Source organism: Amblyomma americanum, chromosome 11 (assembly GCF_052857255.1).
Source record: "Amblyomma americanum isolate KBUSLIRL-KWMA chromosome 11, ASM5285725v1, whole genome shotgun sequence".
Classification (NCBI taxonomy): Eukaryota; Metazoa; Arthropoda; class Arachnida; order Ixodida; family Ixodidae; genus Amblyomma; species Amblyomma americanum.
This window is the reverse complement of record NC_135507.1, coordinates 23,771,795-23,796,197: the sequence shown is the minus strand read 5'-3', so window position 1 is coordinate 23,796,197 and position 24,403 is coordinate 23,771,795. Positions and strand designations below refer to the sequence as shown.

Genomic DNA, 24,403 nt, shown 5'->3' with positions numbered 1-24,403 from the left:
CGGCGGCAAACACGGTACTTTCAAGGCCAGCCGGCGGACTCGCAGTCTCGCATCGCTTGCCGGCGGCCGCCCCAGAAGGAAGGCGCGCTGCCGTCCGGCTGTGCGGCCCAAGATCGAATGCAAATGCCGCTGGCCGAGTCGATGCCTGGCGACGGTCGACAGATCAGGGACGACGCCTTCGCCGAACGATAGCGGCCGTTCCACCCCTCGCGACGAAATTCATTCGCACTGCTGCGCGGGTAGGGGAATGATGGCTACATTTTCCGATTCGAGGGGCACGTCGAACTTTCCCTGGCACTGCTGCTGCACGACCTGGTAGCAGCAACAGCAGACTCCGACGCTGCTCCGCCGGAAGGAAAAGTAGGAGAATAAAGTGCCTCTAAGTCCGTTTATCTACATCCGCACTGCTGCAATAAAGTATCTCGCTCCCTCCCCCAACTCTCGGCCGTTTGTCTCCTGCGGGCTATTCTTGATTTTTTTCTCTCTCTCCGGCCTCTTATACACGCTAAGGCCGTTCCTACTCATCGCCCTTTCCTTCCCTCCAGCGAGCTGCCGGATGTGGTCTCGAATCCTGCATTCATTGCGTCGCATCCACCGCACCCCGGCGCCCGACAGAACGGCGGTGGTGACATATCGGTCCCAGCTTCCCACCTCCCCTTTGCTGGGTATTGGCGGAGGAGAAGGCGCGAGCGTCACCTGCGTTGTCGTGCTCCTTCGCGTTCTGTCTTCTTTTTTCCATCTTTTCCTCTGCTTTCGCTTGATGTTTTTCCCGTTAGATGGAGCCACTCCCCTGTCTGTCGCCACGGACGGGAGTCCACCATTCCGAATGTTTAACGGTTTCAGCTTAGTGTTCTCCGCCGTACGAAGAGCTAGCAGGAAGGCAATGACTAATGCCCTCTCGTCACTTAACAAGTTTCATGACTCCTTACCGCCGCAGGACAGAAGCGCACTAGCACCTGAGTTATGCTGGCTATGTTGTCACGATGAACTCATTTTTTTTTTCACGGTGACAAGTGTATGATGGACGTTCTGTAGAGGAAAGGAAACGGCGGCCTAGGCGTAGTGTGTTGTGACCAGAAGCTTTCTGGTTCACTTCCTGTCCAAAGAGAACGTTGCCTAAGTAGTACACTAAGGTGGCAGACTGGGCATGTTGGTGATTCATAATGGAAATGTACAGCGCAAATACAGATAAGGGCACAAGAAAGAATGACAAGGAACACACGAGCGCTGACTTGCAACAGGTTCATTTCGAAATTCGGACCAGTATTTATAGCAAAACAAGGCAATCATCACGCATGCGCAGTAGGAGTCAAATGTTGTCTCAAATATAACAGCTCTTTGTTAGTTAGAGCAATAGATGACTTGGCCACGCAGGACTCACCCAACCGGTCTATCAATTCAGCCTCTACTATCTCTCGAGTTAGTTGGCAACGGTGTTTGGCAATCACAGAACAATCTTTGTCATTCAATCAACAGTCATTCTTTCTTGTGTCCTTGTCTGTATTTGCGCTGTACATTTCCATTGCCTAGGTAGGCCTCAGCCATATCCGGGGCACGTTGGTCAGGCTCTGGGTGGTCTAGGAAAAGTGGGAGCTAAAACATTTTGAACTTTTAATGCGCTTACCTTTGTAATACACTATCTTTGTAATCTAATCACCTGGCTCAGTGGTTAAAGCGACAGCTGATCCCGAGGACACAGGTGGAAAATTGCTCTTGAGGAAATGAAAGAGCGCAGTAACTGTCTCACTTCTCGGCGGACACCTCAACCACGCCGTAAGGGAAGAGTGAGTGAGTGAGGACGCTGGCTCATCCCGTGCGTGGGAGCATTTAGATGGAGGAGAAACGCAAAGACTCCCGTGTGCTGTGCAATGCTAGCCCACATCACTTAACCGCAGGTTGTCGAAACTAATACGGACACATGGTGCCTTTTATGACTGCCTTCTTTCGTCGCTTCTTCCATGGCGCGGCTGAGGTATCCACGAGTACGACAGTTACTGCGCCTTTCCTTTCCTTATATCTGGTGAACATAATCCGATGAGCAATAACCAGTTTTTGATGAATGCAAATGGCGCAGCAACTGTCTCACTTATCGATGGACACTTCAACCGCGCCGTGAGGGAAGGGTGGAAGGTGCGTGTGAAAGAAAGAGAGGAAGAGGTGCCGTATAGTGGAGGGCTACTGAATTTCGACCATCTGGGGATCTTTAACGTGCACTGACATCGCAAAGCGCACGGGCGCCTTTTGCGTTTCGCCTCCATCGAAACGTGGTTCAGGTGTCCAACGATATATGAGACAGATACTGCGCCATTTCCTTTCCCCCAAAAAACCAATTATTATTATTATTATTCATCGAAACGCGGCCGCAGCGACTGGGATCCAACCCGGGTACTCCGGCTCAGTAAGCCAAGCGCCCTAACCTCTGAGCCACCGCGACGGGTCGATGAGCAAACGGTATTCAAAAGCCATTGGTTAAATCACTCAGGCGGAACACACTAAGCTTTCCATTTTCAGGAAAGACATTCAATCACAGAGGCGCAATACAGTAAATGATTTTACATCCTCCTTTACATTTACGCTTACGTTATACAGGAAGAACATTGAGGGCACAGCTGTGAAATCTTCCCGCGCGATAAAACGCAGCGAACCGTGGTCTTCACGCAAGACGGGAACCATCGCGGTATTGGCGCCAAAAAAGCAGGTTTTAATGTTCCGGACAGTTTTGTACAGCTTTTCGTATAAAAAGGTGCTGACGAGTGGTCGGAATCCTCCAGAAAAACGTTCTTTTTGGCTCTTTTATTCCTCCCACCCCTCCCACCAATTCTTTCCTTCCCCAGCCTTTACGAAGTGACAGCACACATATTGAGCACGCATGCACTAGGAAGAGAGAGAGGCAGAGAGGGCGGTTTTTCCGGAATGATGTATGCGCCCGCTTTCAGAGCACGTGTCGTCGTCGTCGCCTTGAAAAGGCGCAGAGGTCGGCGAGGCGGCCTGATGTGAAGCGTGCGGCCGGCGTGGCTTCAGCCCCGGACACGCGCTGCCGCTGAGGCCGGGCCAAGGCGCCTCGTGACAAATGATCCGCGCGCGCGCGCGCGGTTTCTCGAAGCCGAGGACGCGACGCTGCATGTGTGCTGCAGAGCCGCGTTCTCGCGATGCGGTTCGACGCCCGGCGTGCAGACGCTTCGAGCTGTATATAGCTTGTTAGGAGCGTCCATTCAGACTGCTGTTTCTACAGCTCAGACCCCAGTGCAGCCACGTGCAGAGGAGAGCGTTGCGTGCTCTTCCGACGCGACATCTGCATCTGACAGGGTTTCCGTCTTTGGTGGTGGCAGTTACAGAAGACGATGAGACGTCGGAGGCGTGACGTCACGACATCGCGTTGCACAGCCGGTGCTACCAATCATTCGCACATGAAGGAGAAGTCCTAACGTTAGCATCGTTCCTTCTCGTCAAGCATGTTCGTCGTTGTAGAAGAGTACGCTGGCGTGGCCGAGGATTAAATTAATTTAAATTGGTCGTTGGGGAAAGGAAATGGAGCAATATCTGTCTCACATCTCGGCGGAAACCTGAACCGCGAAGTAAGGGAAGAGATAAAGGAGGTACTGAGAGAAGAAAGGAAGAAAGAGGTGCCTTATAGTGGAGGGCTCCGGAATAATTTCGACCAACTGGAGATCTTTAACGTGCACTGACATCGCACAGCACAAGGGCGCCTTAGCGTTTTGCCTCCACAAAAACGCGGCCGCCGTGTTCGGGTTCGAACCCGGGTACTCCATACCCGCCGCTGTAGCTCAGTGGTTAGGGCGCTCGACTACTGATCCGGAGTTCCCGGGTACGAACCCGACCGCGGCGGCTGCGTTTTTATGGAGGAAAAACTCTAAGGCGCCCGTGTGCTGTGCGATGTCAGTGCACGTTAAAGATCCCCAGGTGGTCGAAATTATTCCGGAGCCCTCCACTACGGCACCTCTTCTTCCTTTCTTCTTTCACTCCCTCCTTTATCCCTTCCCTTACGGCGTGGTTCAGGTGTCCAACGATATATGAGAGAGATACAGCGCCATTTCCTTTCCCCCAAAACCAATTATTATTATTATAACCCTGGTACTCCGGATCAGTAGCCGAGCGCCCTAACCACTGAGCCACCGTGGCGAGCCGAGGATTGAATTTGATTTCTAACTGAGCTGTCTTGCATTCTTTCCGTACCCTGCCCATTGAGCATGGGTCACCGGTGATCCGTACAGATATTTCGCGCTATTTTAATGCTATCAGCGCACTTCCCGACTTGCTACGCTATCAGTAATGTAGACCAAGAAGTCAACTTTCAGTTTCGGAAGAAATTTGTAACTCTGGTACGAAGCAGTGAGTTTTGGTTCGAGACTGAAGAGCGCGGTGCACAATTTTCCTTAGTGAGTATCTAACTCTCTTCTACATCCGGACCGTCTTGCAAACTACCTTTTTGTCTTTTCTTTTGTTGGCAATCGCGATAACTGTTTGGTTCTTTTATTCCCCCCCAATCCTTTCCTTCTCCAGCCTTTCCGAAGTGATGGCACACATATTGGGCACGTGATGGTACGGTTTTTGTTTTGACGATAAACGCCTCAAGAAACCGGCCCAAAACCATCTGTTGTCCACAGGGGAGCACTATTATATATCTGCTAACGGTGTAGTAATTTTTAACGCCACCTAAGACGTAACAGGAATGTTCGCAGCAAAATGGTCGCTATTTGTCGTCTACCTACACTATATGGCCAACGACAACGAATACACAAAAGGCAATATCTATAGGAAGGCAACAAAGTCTATAAAAAGTCTATAGAAACTCTACAGACCATTTTTAGAAGAAGAGCCCCCACACTATTGCTAACAGTCCAAAGAGACTACTTACCCGCCGCGGTGGCTTAGTGGTTAGGACGCTCGACTACTGATCCGGAGCTCCCGGGTTCGAACCCGACCGCGGCGGCTGCGTTTTTCTGGAGGCAAAACGCTAAGGCGCCCGTGTGCTGTGCGATGTCAGTGCACGTTAAAGATCCCCAGGTGGTCGAAATTATTCCGGAGCCCTCCACTACGGCACCTCCTTCTTCCCTTCTTCTTTCACTCCCTCCCTTGTCCCTTCCCTTACTTCGCGGTTCAGGTGTCCAACGATATATGAGACATACTGCGTCATTTCCTTTCCCCCAAAACCAATTATTTTTATTATTATTATCCTCGCATTAACGCTTACGCGGTTCAAGCTTTCTTTCATCCTGCCCCTTTCCAACCTATCTCTCATTCAACTAGCAGCGCTACAACTGTTTAGCTTCCCCGTCTTCCGCCAGAGGGGAAAAGCGGATCCGTTCACTTGAATCGAATGCCACACATCGGGTGTCCTCACTGCATGCCGGAAGGGCACGTGTTCCTCTTTGGAATTTCAACGCTACGCCTGCTATAAAAGAATGCGAAGAGTGGGATCCGCGCGAGAATTCAGACAGCGCAGCCCGCGCGGGTGAGAAAAGAATCGTCGCGCGAACCGTGCATTATCCATCCCCATCTGGACTGTTGCGTCTCCTCTTCCGTACGTGCTTCGAACGAGAGCCAGCTTCATTTCAAGAGGGCTGCGTCGGCGCAAAAATAATTTGAGGGAACAATAGATAGGGTGCGATGAAAAGAGCTTTCTTTCTTTTTTTTCATAGCGCGCGGCCGTGAAGATTTGTACGCCCGAAGCGCTTGCATTCATTGATTAAAAGGCCCGTCCTCATGCACGTGCGAGAGCGGTATATATATATATATAGTGGGGGAGGTGCAGACGAGGACGACCATGGCTCTTAACCTTTTCAATCTTCAATTCCGATACAATTGTTCTTGGAGGATTTCTTTTTGCTGTCGTATCGTATTCCCGTGGAAGCGAACACGGAGATACTGTGAGCCTTAATATAAACGAGTGTATGCGACACTTCCAAGCGATTTGCCGCCCATTTGCTGGCGCTCAGTGGTAAAACGAAAGACATGTTAACAGACGCTGCTTCGACAAGTTGCACTGGACAACGTCACATGTGGCGCATGTCGATCACTGTCTTTACTGCGCACTTCAACTCTATGCACGCTCATGCAGTTAAACACTACGTTTCTATGCTTTGAGAACTCAGCAGCACCGTAAGGTCCGTTTTAGAGCGAAAGCTCTACCTCACAACCAAGGCTGCAGAAGCCGAGCCATCGCTGAAGCCTTGACCCTGATCTTCAATACATAAACAAATATTTCCGCCACTGGGTTCCGAACCCGCGGCGGCGCAAACAGACCAGCTTCGCTGGCTACTGCAAGAGAGCACTATGCTATCGCCGAAGCCGACCTCGTCTCGTGTTAAGCTGCAACACGCTCTCGCGCTGTGCATCGCACGTCGTCGTGTTCATCAACTTCAATGTGCGGCGCGAACAGATCAGATCAGCTTAACCTCGATCAGAGGTTAACCTGACTCTAATATCGTCGCCAGACGTGCCGACGACTCGGCAAAGCAAACCGATGAGTCATAATCAGGTTATATTTATAATAGCCCAAGGACGGGACATGGTAAGGAGAAACCACTGTGTTACCCGTCCTTGCGCTGTTTCAAATATGGTCGGTAAACAAAAATCCCGAATCACAACGCTTGTCCAATCAGGTTAAACACATCCAGTCGCACGCCTCCTCGGTTTAACTACGTTAAAACCCTTCCATTTTTTTTCGCCGTGTTTCCAAGTTCTCTTTCTATAATTATCCGAACTATAGCTAAATCTAGGCTTATTTAATAGGCTTATTTTTCCACCGAATGTGCGAAACAGGTTTCAGCAAACTTCCCGCGCCGCTTCAGCCGCTTCAGACATAAGTGATCTAGAGCCTAATGCGAACATAGCACGAGAAACCAAACAGGAACGCATAACAATGCAGTTGTTCTCCTAGTCTAATATATATAATTATAATTGGTTTTTGGGGAAAGGAAACGGCGCAGTATCTGTCTCATATATCGCTGGACACCTGAACCACGCCGTAAGGGAAGGGATAAAGGAGGGCGTGAAAGAAGAAAGGAAGAGGTGCCGTAGTGGAGGGCTCCGGAATAATTTCGACCATCTGGGGATCTTTAACGTGCACTGACATCGCACAGCACACGGGTGCCTTAGCGTTTTTCCTCCATAAAAACGCAGCCGCCGCGGTCGGGTTCGAGCCCGGGAACTCCGGATCAGTAGTCGAGCGCCCTAACCACTGCGCCACCGCGGCGGGGCTAGTCTAATAAGCAAAGACATCACGGGAGACAATCGCGTTTTTTTTTTTTCATTCTGATCCGCCGCAGCGCCCACCGCCAGATGGGCTAAAATATGCACGCGAATTATCCGAGCCAGCCTCGTAGGGCGTATCGATTTGGGCGCTGATGCCATCAGAGGGCCACGTGGCTCCGCCAAACTCCGCAGAGTGGAGCGACGGTCGTTTAACTTAATCTTCATTAATCTCGACGGCCATTAAGGCGTCCGCGCGGCTACAAGGGGGGCACAAGAACGACACGGCGGATCTGAGATAATCTTACTCTTTTCTTTTTGATTTTTTTTTTCGGCAGCTCGAGCGTGTCTGCCTGGGCAGCGTATCCCGCGAAGATGTTACGAAAGCGGTAACGCTAACGTTCGGCCCGGACAGCGGGGATGATGCTAACGTACGCCCCGGGCGTTGCTGCGCTGGACGTGTTTATGTGGAGGACCCTTTCGGGACTTGCGGGCAAGCGTCTCGGCCTGCACGGCTAAATGCAACTGAATAGGCTGGCTCGAGACGGGTGTGAGTTGCTGGAACAAAATGGTTCACCTTTCATGCGGTGCAAAAGCACGAAATGCACAATTGTTAAGTCAGGTTTAACAAAGTTTCGTAAACGCGCTCGCCGGTGTTTCAATGGGAAGACAGGCCGCTATTTTCGCTTCGGAACCACCGAGAGGGGACCCATTTTTTTCTAGACAAATATCGATATATTTATTGGAACGCCGACCGTTCTCCCCTTTCTTTTTCTTTCTTTTATTCTTTCTTTCTTTCTGTCGTTCTTCCATTCTTTTCCTTCCTTCCATTCTTTCTTTCTCCCTTCCATTCTGACCTTTTTTCTTCCTTCCTTTCATTCGTTTCCTTTCTTTTCTTCTTTCTTCATTTCCCTCTCTTCCTTCAGTGATTCCTTCGTTCTTACCTTCGTTCCTTCCCATTAGTTTTTTTTACATCTTTTATCATTCCTCTTTTCAGGCGCTTTCAGTCACTCTAGATTTACCTCCACACTATACCTAGTATCGCACAGCCCTCGGTCCTGCCTATCGAAATGCACCATTACCCTGACATGGCTACAATCTCACTGCTTGCTTATCAGCTGCACCGTGATCCTGGTCAGTAAATTTCCTTTTTATCCAGACACGTCCAGGACGACCTCTGATCTTGATCCGCTATAGACTTGCCAGCAGGACAAATCAACGTTCTAATTCTAATCTCGGACCCAACAAACTTTCTTTTCGACATTGTGTGGCAAATTGTTCTTCGCGGCTGCCTGCTGGGACAAATAATTACCGCCGTTATCATCATCAAGATTACGTTCACTGAAAGACGAAAAGTCCTTCCCATCGATCTCCAATCAGCCCCGTTATGCGCCAGCCGTGTTCATGCTTAGTCCCTAGAAACTTCCTTATCAATGCACACCACTCCCTACCGCCCCTGGATGCGCTTTGGCTCGCTCGGAATCTACTTCGCCAAAAGCAACTATCGGCTATCTCTTACCGACCAATCTGAATAGAAGTAACTCGACTTTGTCTCCCAATCGACGCTGCCCCCCATCTCCGTTTCTTAACGTTACACTTATCAATTTCGTTTCCAAATGTCAATACATTGACGTGGTCCCCAGAATTCAAAGCCCGAGTGCGGAGCAATGGGAGACTCTGCTGTCCAGCGACCGCTGTGAAGACCAACAGAGTCTGGTACAGCGAGCTCAACGGGCGGCAGTGGCCAGCGTAGCCTCGGTCTGATGGCAACCGACCACTGATTAAAATTGGACGAGCTCGACAGAGAAGACTCCTGGGGATACAACCAAAGAGAGAACATCTCTGAATATGCCCCAAAACCGCAGAGTAGAATGCAGTTTTTTCCTCCTCCTCCTCCTCCATACGTTGTCCTCAGTTTATTTCAGATCCTTTTCGTTAGCGTTCAACCCAGCAGGTGAGTAGTGCCAGGACACAACTGTTGCATACATTAGTGTTGAGAGATATCGGTGTGTTGCTCTTTCACAACCTGCATGGAGTGCCTGCCAGATGTGCGCGTCAGCCCAATCTCGTGACCAGATCATCCACCCGGTGAGCCTTCTCCTATAGCCCTGCCGGTTACCCTGTCTTTCGCAGGTCCTGTTCGCCCTGGACCAGACTCTGCGGCAGCATGAACGCATCAGGCGCGGTGCGCAACGCTCAGGATACGGCGCCGACGAACTCATACGGCACTACAACTGCGGAGACCTGGACGCCGTGGTCTTTTCCAGGTACTTTTTTTTTAAGAGCGTTAGCTCTTATTCACCACGTTTCTCTACTTCTTGGGTCTGCTACCACCTCCCTTCGGCGTGAAATTTTCCAAGTCCGAGGAATACAAGATGGCGGCCCCCATAGTAAATCGATTTAGCAACCCAATTGGTGATTGACTGGCGACGTCATTAGTATATCGCATTGGTGATTGACTGGTGAGGTCACTGATTTCGTGACGTCATAATTAACTAGTAACGTGACTGTGTTCAGTCGCTTATAACTCAATAATTAATGAGGTCATCATAAAACGAATTATACATTTGGAATCCTCTATATGAGTAGAATACGCTAGACACAAATATTAACTAATGAAGTTAATATCCAGTTAGTTTATTTATTCATTTCAATACCTTCAAAGCCCTTGGAGGCATTACAGGAGGGAGAGGAATACATGAAAGCTATCTATATGTATGTAATTTAATACCTTAAATTTTAATTCCTTAGGCTTAAATATAATTCCCTATAATTAATCGGTGACGCCATGATCTAACTAATGGCATACTGGCAACGGACTCTATGAGTAGAACATGTTGGACACCAATATCGCCTAATTATGTTAATATTTAGTTATGGTTAGGCTTAACATGGTGGCCGTGACGTCACCACTCGGCAGCTCACAAGGCGGTAGGCGACCGCTCGCCGTGAGGTATGGAAAAGTAGCCTAATCACGTGGTAATACATGGCATGGACGATAGATTGCGCTACCAAACAGCTAACGCTCGTCACTTCAACGTCTTCCAGACGGTGGCAGCATAATTTCTTTTTATTCACCCACGGTCGTTTATTCTGCCCTCAGGGGATGCACGAAGCCTCGTTCAAAAGTCTTCAGACCACATGATTTGGTTTTCAGCAGTGTAGCGCAGCACATGTGGCACCCATAAAGCTCTAAATATCGGCCAGGATGGTCCTCACCTTTCAACACCTCGTCGCCTCTAGAGGTGGCGCACACGTACCATCCTGTGCGACTCAGATGAGAACCGTATGGCCTGAAGACTTTTGATCGAGGCTGCACGTAACATCTCAGAGGGGAGACGTAATAAACGGCTAGAGACAAACCGACGAGGCATGGACACACAAAAAGAACAAAATCCATGCATACGAAACAGTGGTACATGTTGCTGCTGGTGGCGACGATGCATGGCATGCACGATGACAGAATGAAGACAGGTGACAGGCGGCAGCTCATTTGCGACAAACGTGTAATACCTTTCACCGAGTGTTTAAGTCAGGGACGCGAGCACTAAATGTATATGCATGATAAAAACATATACATATACAAGCGCATACACGCATATCTGTTTTACGCAATCTAAGTGTGCTGAAAAAGAGAGCCAGCTCAACGCCAAATCCCGGGTTCGAACCCGATTGCGGCGGCTGCGTTTTTATGGAGGAAAAACGCAAAGGCGCCTTTGTGCTGTGCGATGTCAGTGCAGGTTAAAGATCCCCAGGTGGTCGAAATTATTCCGGAGCCCTCCACTACGGCACCTCTTTATTCCTTTCTTCTTTCACTCCCTCATTTATCCCTTCCCTTACGGCGCGGTTCAGGTGTCCAACGATACATAAGACAGATACTGCAACACTTCTATTCCCCCAAAACCAATAATAATAATAATAATAATAATAATAATAATAATAATAATAATAATAATAATAATAATAATAATAATAATAATAATAATAATAATAATAATAATAATAATAATAATTATTATTATTATTATTATTATTCAACGCCAAATCTCATTCTTGAGGCTTCTGCTCCGTGAGGTGATATCAGATTTATGTATTGACTTATTCTGCGCACTCTCAATTGCCGAGACATTGTATAGAGAAGGACATTGATCACTATCATTAAAATAAGTGGTGCAAAAGATAGGCACGTTGTACCATGCTAAGAGCGGTATTAAAAGCTTAGCGTACATCAGCCCTTTTTATTTAGAGGAATTCTTCAAGGTGGAGTAATTCGAATAAATTGAGTTTTCATAGCTAGCGTCAGCCCGAGTGCCGCAGATCGCCAACTAAGTAAAGCTACAATAAACGAAATAATCGTCCATCAACATCCACCTGCGCGCATAATACAGTTACGAAAAAAAAGCTGTACAGCTTTTCTAGACACTTCGCGGCTGAAGAAAAAATTGGTCTTCATCCCTGATCAGGCAGATATCACTGTAAACAGAGCTGTGTGTTTACTGGGAATTCTCGCATTTATTTTTTTACAAAAATGCGCCAAAAATAAACGGCAGACATAGAAGAACACACGATACATACACACGTAGGCGCACTAATAGCAGGTGCTTTGTTTCTTGTTGCTGAGAAAAAATAACTGCGGCCAAGAAAATCCCGAGAAAATCCAGAAAATCTACACGTTCACGCACAACACGCAAAAAAGAACGCGATACAGTACCATTTTTCTGTTTACGCATTGAACCAAAGATATACCAGCTCCGTCACCGATAACGGCACTGAGAGATCATTAAATACATACGAATCACCTCACTTATTTATTTCGAAAGCCTCTAGTATTTCTCACCGCTATAAATAAATTATCAGTTGGCAGTGCACCTAGGTGTCTCGTGTGTTCATTTTCTGTCGTCTACTTTTGACGCCTTTTCGTAAAAAGATGTCGAATTAACTCGCGCAACAGTATGTAGTAGGCGAATTCTCGTAGGTGGAGTAGATTCCAATAAACCGAGTTTTACTAATTAGCATTTACCGACATACAGCCGAACGGCTACAATGAAAAGCTACAATCAAGGGAACAGTCCTAATTCAGGACGAATTTTTCTTCACCTGCCAAGCTTCTGAGAGAGATGTTTTTTTTTTTCTGTAGTCGTACCACCTAGCTAAGGTGGCTGTCAATAAGTAGTTGCTCCTTGATTAGATCCTGCTTCAACTTGGAAGGTTTCCGTTTCAAAGACATTGGACTGAAGAAAAGCTACACAGCTTTGGAGATCCCATTCGAAAAAAAAAAAAAAAACGTCGGAACTGTATGACTGTAATCAAAATCAAAAAGAAATATACGACAAAATATTTTGTAGTTCTCGCGTAACGACAGATTTTTCTGTCGTTTTGTAGTAGTTTCCTGTATTACTTTAGTTTTTTTTTCTGTTGTACTTTTCTGTAGTCTGTAGGTCTTTAGCACCTTTCTATAGTAACTAAACGAAATTCTGTTGTTACAAGTTCTTGGTCAAAAATATTACAGAAATTCTGTTGTGAAGGCAGAAATTTTTCTGTTGTGTTTTTCGACTGTGATAAAACATGTTTTTGAATGTATTTATATCGTAAATAACATATTTGAAAACATGCTTGCAAAGTTACATTGTACACCATGCATGCCTCGTGATCTTCAGAATTTAGGTGATAACTTGCGAATGTATACATAATTTTCATTTCCCTTTTAACGGTGTCTTTCTCCAAGCAAGGCCATATAGGCGATTATTTCCTTTGAGTGCGTCTCCCGAAACAAATAAGCTCCGTAGATCCAGCGCAGCAAGCTCCAATTTGGCGCCGTGCTCTTGCTCCTTTCTCTGGTCCTGCAATTTTTTTTTTCTGCTGCTAACTATTACTGCGAACGGATTCCTCGACAAAAAAAAAAGTAATTCCGACTCCGCGTAACAGTGTTCCTTGTTCCACAATCGCGGGTGGGTAAATACCCTTTCCTTCATTATTACCTTCTCTTCATTTCTTTCTTTGGGTAAGCGGATCTGCGCGCTAATGATCACCAAATAGCCTTTCTCGATCCTTACCCAACTTTCCCAACGCTCTCCTTCAAGGCAGGGGTGGTGCTTACCCGCCGTACGTGACTCGGAGGGTCGGCTTTTTTGCACAGTGACTACACGCGCGGAGAAGCACCCTTCGCAGGAGAAGATAAGGACAAAGTACCAAGTGCTGCGTTCATAGATGTTACAGAAAACTCATCAGAACAATCCACGAAAAAAAAAAGGGGGGGGGGGGGGGGGACCGGAAGTCTGCTATCAATAGCAGGTTTACTCGGACCAGCAGAGCACGTAGATTCGTATACAACCAATGGAGCGCCAGTAAGAACGTAGGCGTGGGTAGGTCCGCAGAAAGCCATGCTGGGAAAGCAACGCCGAGACAGGACATAGTACGAGGCTGCCACACATCCTGTCTCTGCGTTGCTTTCTCAACATGATCTCGCGCTATCTAGCCCGAATCCAAACCATCTTCCAGAAAGCCGGTTGTCTTCTATTTACGGCTTCCATACTTCCCGTTACCGTTTCATCCTAGCGCAGCAGACGCACGAACAGCGCTTCTTTCTAGATGCACAGATGAATCGGTAAAGAACAACAACGGAAAGCAGAGACACTGAGTTGACTTTAAAGTTGGCACTGAGCAACGTATTCGTAAGCTTGCCTGCAGCAAATTACATAAGCCTACGTAAGGTACAAAAACTACAAAAACACCCTACATAAGCTACAACAAACGCACCCAGTGGAGCATGTGTGAATCTTCCTCACCTCTGAATCGAAATGGCACGCTGCACGTGCGCAGTATGGCCAGATATTAGTCGTGTTGAGTTAAACAGTAAATTAACAGTAGTGATAGAAGTTAGCAATCATAAATTTCCACTGAAGTTTCTCGCACAGTATATTTTAGTATCCTTGACGGAAGCTAACAGTCACCAAAATCAAGGAGAATAGCGGATTACTCTTTTTTTTTAATTTGTGGTTTTCATCAAAGGGAGAAGAAAAAAGCAGAATAAAAACAACCACATGCCGCTGGTGGGATTCGAACCCACGCCCTCCGATATTCGCATCCGGTGCTCTACCAACAGATCAGAGAGCCGTCGCCGTATCTCAGTTGGTAGAAAAATGAAAACGAAAGTTAGTTTTTGGGGAGAGAAAATGGCGCAGCATCTGCCTCACATCTCGGTGGACACCCGAACCGCGCCGTAAGGAAAAAACACAAAGGAGGGAGCGAAAGAAGAAAGGAAGAAAGAGGTGCCGTAGTGGAGGGCTCCGGAATAATTTCGACCACCTGGGGATCTTTATCGTGCACTGACATCGCACAGCACACCGGACGCGAAATTCGGAGGTCGTGGGTTCGGACCCAACGGCGGCATGTGGTTGTTTCTTTTTCTTTTATTATTCTCCCACTGATGAAAACCACAAATTAAAAAAAGGGACATCCCCTACGCTCCTTGATTTCGGTGACTGTTAGCTTCCGTCATCTATGTCATAACGAGCACATCTTTCCATTCCTTTAATCTCCTTGCGGCGTTCGCTTTTTTTTAGATGAGCTTTTAATGTATCGCAAAGGTTCATTACTGCCTCTTCTCTCTTGAAGGGAGAGGACTTAGGAGAAGCTTCTTTTGGCAATTGAAGCTCTCACGAAAGATTCTCCACAAGCCTCGTCACGCAGCTTCGCGGCGTTCTCGACAGGAACGACAACAGCCAGACATTGGGCGCCAGGTGCCCAGATTATCGCAACGCGCTCACCCGCGATTTGGCTGCGCAGGGACACCGCGCAGGTGCCTCCGCTCGCGAACACGTCGCTGCGCCTGTCGGCGCGCGAACTGCGGCTGGCGCGCGACATCGACCGCTACTTCCGGCACGAGCTCATCTACAAGCGCAACCACCGCATGGGCGACCGAGTGCTGCGGCTTCTCCGGGCCAACCCTGGACAGAGCTTCTTCTTCGCCTTCGGAGCAGGTCAGTCGTTTTGGCCCTCACTAATGTCGCGCTATGAACAGCGCCAGTTCGAACCCTGGCGCGAGAGGCTGCTGCAGATCAGGGAGCGAGGGCTCCGTAAAGCGGCCCAACAGCGCCAGAGACGAAGGTTAGGTGCCACTTAGGTGCTTGTATATGTCGGACCCTCGTGTTCTTGTTCCGCTCTTCATGTGATGCTATTAACAGTCTTAAAAAGCTAGAAACGCCTACCATGCAATGATTCGAAGGCTTGAGTAAACCGCAGCTTCTCATAGCTATCCTCATATCGGGAGGAATTTAGAAGACATAGACTAGACTGGCGGTCGGCTGTACACAAAACTGCGGGGGTTAATTCGCTTCTTGCTGTTTGTTTTTTGTTGAATTCAACGGACCATGGCCACGTGCCATGGACAGGACGGCAAGGAACGATCTTTCTCTTTCCTCCTCCTCCTCTCCACTTATACCCTCCTTATTAACCTCCCTGCATTTCCCTCATCCTCTATATCTTTCTAGCCTTCAATATAAGGCGTGTAACAAGCGCTTTTGAAAGGAAGGCAGCGCCTTATCTAATTGTGCCGGTGACCTGTAAGCAGCAAGCACGGCCGCATAATCGTGAATATGTGATGCCTACAAAAGCTGGAGCAGTTGCTGAAGATCGTGCTCATAGGTCTTGTGAACACCGATCGTGCATTGATTAGGCAACAGGTGGACACTGAAACTCTCAGTTCTTACTGATCAAAAAGGGGCCACGTGGTCTGGAGTTGCGACGTCACCGAGTTTTCTGTTGCAAAAGCCGCATAACTACGACTTGCACTACGACCGACGACGCCATAACCTCAGGAAAACCTTTCCTGGTCACAATTACCGCTGCAAAGCCGGTTAGCGCTTTAGCTGGTCGAGCGTTCGCAGCTATCTCTGCGGCTCCAGCATTTTTTCTTAATTTTTTTTGTTCGTTCGAAGAGGGAATGAAAAGTTCAACGGGAAGAAGCAAGACCACTACGACGCGCGCGCACAATTTGCGCGTCGCGCGAGGGCGCTTCTCCCTCTGGCATCAAATGGAGCAAAACAGTGCGGCTCGAAGCTGCATACATCCTGCATTCGCTCCTACCTCTTTGCGTTTTCCTTTGTTAAGTTGGCTGTTACGCTCAATTCAATTGGTCGTGCTCGTGTAACGCGTTATTTAGTTCATTCCGCCTGCCCGGGAGTACGATTGGATTGCACTGTTTACGTGAATAAACAAGCACAACAAATACATAAATACACACAAAACAAATACAGATAATCAAATAAACAAACGACAACTGAGGCGAGGGACGGTCGCAATCCCCCGCCCAAGCCCCTGGAGGACGCGCCGGCTTCGCGCGCCGTGACAGGCGCGGATTTTTTCGTCCCGAGCTCAGCCCTCCTTTTTATTTCTTTTTACTTCTCTATATCTCTCTATTCCCCTTCCTTTTTTTTTTCTTCTGTCCTGCCCGTCTCTACCATTCCACGTCTTTTCTTCGTCACTTACTGCAAAACCAAATAGGCGCATCCGCCAAGGAGAGAAACTTTCCGGGTGCGCAAAACAGCTCAGTTGGCGCGTTTTCATCTCGGCAAAGCGCCGAAAGGTTTTTGCGACTGGAGCGGCCAGGAGAATGGAAAGAAAGGAGAAAAAAGGAAAGAAAAAGGGACAGAGGGAAGAAGAGGCAGCGAGGACATAAAAACAATAAGGAAAAAAGCAACACGAGATTTTTTGTTGTTGTTGCTGCTGCTGCGGCAACCGGCGGTGAGCGGTGCATCACGGCATAAAAAGCGGCCAGCAAGCAAAACGTACGGAGCAAGAGCGGCTTGAGCAAACCTTGCGTCCTGATCTTTCCGCGCGCGCGCGCGCTATTGTTGGCCCCAGAAACGTGCGCCAACAACACGCCACAGGGGGGAAAAAAATCACGCACTTTTCCCGTGACGGGGAAAGTTGCACCGGGCACGGCAGAGAGCGATGGGGAGAAAAAGCTCCCTGCAGCGAATCCCTACGTTTCCTGAATTAGAACGAGGCTCTTCCCGTACACAGCTTGGCACGGAGCTTCTGTGCCGAGGGATGATTTGCGAAGCGTAGTACTCCCCGCCTACGTTCGAGCTTGTTTGGGATAAAGAGTTGCGCCGTAGGGTGATTAGGTCGGCTGAAGGAAAGACCTCGTAATGGAAGATAAATCGCATTTTGATGCCGCGGAAGCACAGAACCTGCCCTGAAGAGCCGAAACCTATAGAGATGTGAGGGCATTCACTCACCTGCCGCTTGCATTCAAACAGTGTATAGATAGCCTTTCCGCACAAGGCGGGTTTTGGTCACTCGAAGGTCGATGATTCGTCGACAGAGGGCTAGGCCAGAAGATCAAAGATACTCGGCGGCACAGGGGATCGAACTAAGCATTTCCCAGGGGCGGGTTTATGGGTCACTCTTGGAGGCGGCGGTTGGGGGGGGGGGGGGGGGGGTGCCATTTGAACCATGTGCTTTTTCGAATTTTTCTCTCTTTTTATGGAGGCAAAACACTAAGGCGCCCGTGTGCTGTGCGATGTCAGTGCACGTTAAAGATCCCCAGGTGGTCGAAATTATACCGGAGCCCTCCACTACGTCACCTCTCTTCTTTCACTCCCTCCTTTATCCCTTCCCTTACGGCGCGGTTCAGGTGTCCAACGATATATGAGACAGACACTGCGCCATTCCCCCCCCCCCCCCCCCCCCCCCACACACACACAAAAAAAAAAAGTTATATATCTCGCCCTAAAATTTGCTGGAGCATGGTTTTCATATTAAGACTTCCCGCTTGGGGAGGGGGGGAGGGGCGACCGCATTTCAGCCCCACACATAAATCCGCCCCTGGCACCTCCCGAATGCGACGCAGATGCTCGACCCAAAGTGTTCATAGATTACGGGAAAGCATTTGACCCAGTCGAAACCTGAGCAGTCGCTGTAGAACTAGGGTACTGGAAAATATATATAACGAGTGCACAGCGACCATTGTCTTTCGCACGGAAAGTGGTAAAATAGCAGGCAGGTACGATCAGATAAGGGAACGGAAAAGAGAGGCTGGGTGAACACTCTCAAGTTTCGGTTACACTACACCTAAGAGTACCCCCAAAACAGAAAACTGGACAGCCGTCGCCGTAGCTCAGCTCGTAGAACACTGGACGCGAAATTCGGAGGTCGTGGGTTCGCATCATACCAGTGGCTGTTTTTTCTAATCAATTATTTTGAAAATAATTATCTCATTAATATCCCACTGGTGAACACCACAAATTATATATAAAGAAACATCATCTATGCTCCTTCGCTTCGGTGACTGTTCGCTTCAATCAGGAATGGTGTCAGGCCTGGCAACAATGCCTTGCTAATTGACTAAGTAATGTTTCTCGCTCCACGGTCACTCATTCTGTCATTACTTACATTTTCAGGCGGCGGTTGCTTGTGCTTTCTGCGCAAAGGGCTGCTGGGATCGCGTGCACTGGCGTTGAGATTCATAGCATAAAAAATTGGCAGTGGCTTAACTCGGCTAACCCTGTAATTCCGCGAAAAGCAAGCACGCTTGCTAAGCGTCTGAGGCTCGTCCATGGCAGCTCAGCTACACGCTAGCGAGAGCCATTCTATATATACACCCACACGACCGCGTGGCTATGACCTGGTATCACACGGTCTTACGACAACCCCCATCGGATGTAATCACGTGGCCTAACAGCACCCCATCGGATACTCTTAAGGTCAGAGGTCAACACAAAGGTCACTCAATGTCAAGGGTAAAGGTCAACTAAAGGTTAGGAGGAGGAGGAGGAAAGGCAGGGAGGTTAACCAGAAAAATAGCCGGTTTGCTACCCTGCACGGGGGGAGAGGGGTGAGGGGAGAAAAGATGGAGAAAATACAGTTGCAAACTAAAGGTTATGGGTCAAGGTGTTCGACGCCATAACTGCACCACACAAGGTCATACACGGCTAACGTGGTTGGGCTGAAGGTCGTTCTCCAGCCTAAGCAACGACTGCTTTACCTGGCGTGTTCTGAAGCTTTTTCGCTTCAAAAACTGCGCGTGTCTCGTGTTAAAGGACAGCAGCCTTGTCCTCCGCCCCTGTCGTTCAGTGGTCGCAGGGCACCCGAGTAAATAAAGTGCGCGCATTCAGCTGGACACCTTTCAGTCGTCGTGAAGCTCAGCTCTCCCGTCACAACTAATTCACCGCATACCATGCGCAGGCCACTTCCTGGGCAACAACACCGTGCTGGACTTCGTTCGCCAGGGCGGGTTCGACATCGAGCACATCGTGGCCACCAAGAGCATACCAGAGTGAGTGCTGCCGCCCTTATAAACATTGTCTACAGACTTTCTCTTGACTTCTTATAGACTCTATTGCCTTCCTATTTACTTCGTTTTCGCTTTCCTATAGACTGTTTATAAACAAAAGTGCTAAAAGTGTATGGGCATAAATCTACAGGATTTCTATAGACTGCCTATAGAATTTGTATTGTGTGCAGACTAGTGTATAGGATTTGTCTGCGGGCTGTTATTGATAAGTCTATGGACAGTCTATAAACTGTCTAAAGAAATTTTTGTAAGGGCGCGACCAGCTTCACAATGGTGGACACGCAGCAACGCCGGATACAAAAAAAAACAACAAAAAAGGACCAGCCTCATATGCAGCGCACGTGAAAACAAAAATAATGCGTATATGGAATCATTAAGAATAGCGAACAAACGCGACCCAAGACAACGTAAATTAGGTGTGAAAACCCCTTGCTCGTTTTCACTGCCGATTATGGAAGTAGTAGCGCATGTTTTGGGTTCACAATGGAGCAGCGGTAGCTAGGGCCATTAATGCGCCCGACGCAAGTTAAGATGATAAATGTAGTTAATTAAACGTCTCGGCGCCAGCACGTAAGCACCAAGAAGGAAGAAAAACTCGCATTCATGCTGCTGCTCCATAGTTAGAATTTTTTTTGTGTAGCCCGTACATCAACCCGCTCTTGGGAAAGTGCAGGCTTCTACACGCCTTCATCCGTCGCACCTAACTCGCAGAGGCAAGGAAAAGCAAACGTCAGCACCTGTGCCTGTTCACGCCATTTGCAAGGCAGCGGAGAGGCCTCGTATTAACTGGGAAAGAGGGGAGTGAGCAATAAGGCTTGGCATTAGTTTTTTTCGAGCTAAAGGCTACGAGTGTGCTAAAAGACGTCGTCTATCACACGCTGTGAGTTTGTCCAGCTCTGCAGCCAACCACCATCCCGGACCATATAGGCTTTTCGTTCGCCTGTGCGTCCTCTTTGTGCATCGTGAATATAGTGGCCGCATCAAGGCTCGCTCCTAGACTCTGTTCATGTCGCTGCCGACCGTTACGTGGTTTGGTTTATGGGGGTTTAACGTCCCAAAGCGACTCGGGCTATGAGGGACGCCGTAGTGAAGGGCTCCAGAAATTTGGACCACCTGGGGTTCTTTAACGTTCACTGACATCGCACAGTACACGGGCCTCTAGAATTTCGCCTCCATCGAAATTCGACCGCCGCGGCCGGGATCGAACCCGCGTCTTTCGGGCCAGCAGCCGAGCGCCGTTATAAGGGAGAGAGCAGACTATGTGCGACCGTCTTCGTTCCGTCCCCAGGCAACGAGCGTTTTGAAGAGATAAACTTGTAGGCCTTCTTAACCACATTCTTTAAAGGGCAAGTGGAGAGGTTTTAGAGTTCAATGCGTTTAAACTAGCCGAATGAGCTAAACTTGCAGGTAAAACATGCGAAATCTTTTTGCGCTAGCATTTGAAATGATTACGTAATCGCTGACCAAAGCGGCGTCGGAGTTCAGGGGCTTCTCTGCAGTGCACGGCGACAGGCAGAGGGCGGAATGATGACGTCACGTATGGCGGCGCTAAGTTACCAGTGAAGAAGCGGTTGTTTCAAGGAAGAAAACGAATGCCGTCGAAGGTGAAGCATTTTTTGGCGGCATCGGAAGACGCACGGCATTATGTAGACGAAGGCAGCGTACATCTGAAACTTCGGCAGCAATTACGTCACCACGAGTTCCCCCGCACAGCTCCAACGCACTGAGGAGAAGCCTGACCATCGTCACGGTTTTAATCGGTGATTACGTCACCAATCTAAATGCTAGCGCAGAACTACTTTGTATGCTTTACCTAGAAGCTTTATAAATTTGAATTCTTGAATAACCCCGAATTCTCAAAAAACCATTTCGCCTCCCCTTTAGGAGGAAAACGCGATAGCACTTGGAAGCTGGCCCACTCCCAAAAATTGCAAAGGACCTCCAAGTCAATTTGTCAATTTCCGGAGCCCTTCACTACGGCGTCCGTCATAGCCTGAGTCGCTTTGAAACGTTAAACCCCATAAACGAAACCAAATCTCTTGAAGTGCAATATTTAGAAACTCTATGGCTGCCACAGCAGCAGAGCCAATCGGCCCAATATATGGAAAGTATTGGCAAAGGCTGGTCCAACAAAGGACCAGATTAAAACCACCCAGTTCCAGCATTGGGCCGATTACCTGTGCTTCTTGGTGAACGACGCATGGCATGGCTGACATCTCGTAGTGGAGAGCAAAGCTGTGGGAGGAACTGTCCTCAAACGACGTCATTTTCCCCACCAAGGGTGAAGAAGGGCGGTGAGCCGAGTTCGTGGCCGGACCCGGCTGAGGTATTGGGCGACCAGCAGCACCCGTCGGAGCAAGCCGGTGGAGCCGCGGGACAGGGCTGGCGGCGGCGGAAGCCCAAGAGGAGGCCCCTGCTCTCGCAAGCTGCGCTGCCCACCACAGCCAGGCCACGAAAGTTCAACGACCTCTGGGTGCGCCTTGACTCTACATGGTGAGCTATAGGCGCCACGACCCTCTCACTAACCCTTGTCGTTGCTTAACGGTAAATGCATAACGGTGTCACAAGAACGAAGCCGCAAATGCCCCTCTAAGAAAACCGTCCAACCAATGGGGTCAAACTATCGTCATGACGTCGCGGGCAACCGCAAATGCACTGCGGTCGACAGCGACGCCATGACAGTAGATCATCCCCATTGGCTGGAGGCTTCCTCAGGGGCAGCTTCGTTCCAGAGTCTGAGCCCAATCCCGTCGTTTCTATGTTCTGCGTTGTCCTCGCCATTTTGGCGATTCTTTTAAATTTACGCAACATATATTTCATCGGCCACACTGCCTATCGCCACAGGCGTCCCCGGCCGCTGCCTCCCGAGCACAGAGCCCTTGGGGCACGGGACTCCGCACCCGCAGTGCACGAGTCGCTGACGCTATGGCGGGGCCAGCGGGCAGGAGCCAGCGGCAGCACGGCGGGACCCTGCGCCAGCCTCATCGTGACCATGGTCACGTTCTTCTGGAGTTTTGCCGCGGCTGTCTGGAGGGGGGCCAGCTGCTTCCCGCCATGAACGAACAACGCCGTCACGAGCGCCAGAAGTACCCGCTCACTAGCGCGCGTCCGCGAGGCAGTGACGGTGCGCTCATCCGACAAGTTTCCATTGTTCCTGCCCGATTCTGTGGCGGTAAGCTGCTCAAAGCCCTAGGGAGCGAGTGTGTCAGCTCCTTAGGTGCGGTGCCAAAACATTGATTGCGACGACCTACGAGGGCCCGAGGCTTCTTTGCCCTCAACGCCGTTCCAGGGACGTTACAGCGGTGGAACCAGGGCTGTGATGGTGCACCGGCGTGTCGATCATGTTGTCAGCAGTTGTGCGCGTCCCTCAAAGATACGCAGTGTAGTGCAGCCTTCGTGTAAAACAGTGACGTCATCTCATTGCGCCGTCCTTGGCTCAAGGCCCGTGACTCCAGGAGAGCCCCTCCATGAGGGTCACGAAGACAGGCGCCGCACAAAACAGTGGCTGACCCAGACACGAGATCGCATTACATCCGGGTCTCACCCCTGACAGACACTTTTGTGCGCGTGCAGACCAGCTCATTATGTAAGACCAGTGACCCACCACTTGTGAACTGCGCAGGCAACTGGCGGAAGGCCTCCTGGACAATAATCCACGCGCTGTACCGATCACCTCGGACAAAGCGCGCCCGGAAAGAGGGCACTGGAGTGCGTCCAACACTGCCGAGCAACGCGTCTTAAAACATAAGCAATAGATTTAACTGCACTTCGCAAGGATTGTTGGGCCACTTTTACGTAGACAGATGAGAACTCTCCGCAGTCAAGCCTGCATATTGACAGCTTTGGACAGAAATGTACAGCACTCACAATGGAACCACGATGGTGACAGATTCATCTCCGCACGGCTTTAATTTTGGTGTCACTAAAAAGAAGCTCTTTAAACAACAATAAAGACTGCCATTAACTGAATGGAGTCACTCAGCTTTGAATGAGAACTGCAGCTGGATTTTGAAATTTTTGTTCTTTCCAAAGGTAGCTTAACTTTGAACTGCAGTGTGAAGACTGACTTCTGATCTAAAACAGGCAATGACAAAAATACCCCGCCGACGATGGTAAAATGACTCTCAAAGCATGAAATAAAAGCTTGATGTCATCGTTTGTCTGCTCTGTATATAAGTGATGGAGTACATCCCTCTTTTGGAGTAGACCTCGTGCAGCGAATGTGTTTCACCAAGTTGAAACCACACACGTAACAACTTCTGGTCTGTCAACAAAACGCACAGCCGAGTGAGTTGACACGGTAGAGAAAGTTTTGTGCTAAAAATAGAATGTAACGCAGAGAAGACGACAAAGAGCCCACTAACAGACTAGCCCAATAACCCAGTTTTTTAGAAGTACTTGTGTCTCTCATCTGTTCTGCCTTATGTGCTGCCTTTAATGCTAAAGCATGCTTCAAATGTGTATGTGTGTAGCCAATGGACAATAGGTCTGTACAGTATCTTCCAGCTACTGCACAAGCAAAAGAAGCCTGTGCATTTAAAAAGTTGATATTAAGTGTCAGGATAGGCTTGCATTATAAAGATAGTCCTTGGTGCAAAGAAATTTTATGAGTGCATGTTTTACTGAAATTCTGCTTCTTAGCTTCAACCATGGTGCACTCAGCAAGCATGGAGTTGTTCTTTGCAGCTGAGACATTCTGTGCCATTAGCGAAATCTGTTAGGCACACAGAAAACTGCATCAATATCAGTAAAATGTTTGTTATAAGGGAAGAAAAAAATTTGTGCGACAATCAGACATCTGATGAGATAATTATGCAAAAGCAGTTGGATTTGCCCTCGATGATTACTTTGATTTCAATGAATGAGTCTTAGAAAAAAAAAGAAAAAACTGCC

General features: G+C 48.8%; 1 protein-coding gene across 1 annotated transcript in view; it reads left to right on the top strand.

The window, feature by feature from the left end:
* Positions 1-23,668, top strand: part of LOC144110420 (metalloprotease TIKI1-like) — a 91,609-nt gene extending 67,941 nt beyond the window's left edge. Inside the window, exons 5-9 of the mRNA XM_077643301.1 lie at positions 9,346-9,479; positions 14,998-15,191; positions 19,402-19,492; positions 21,791-22,003; positions 22,355-23,668. Of these exons, the coding sequence (XP_077499427.1) occupies positions 9,346-9,479; positions 14,998-15,191; positions 19,402-19,492; positions 21,791-22,003; positions 22,355-22,568 (846 nt within the window). The 3' untranslated portion in view covers positions 22,569-23,668. The remainder of the gene's footprint in view (positions 1-9,345; positions 9,480-14,997; positions 15,192-19,401; positions 19,493-21,790; positions 22,004-22,354) is intronic.
* Positions 23,669-24,403: the final 735 nt, after the last annotated feature.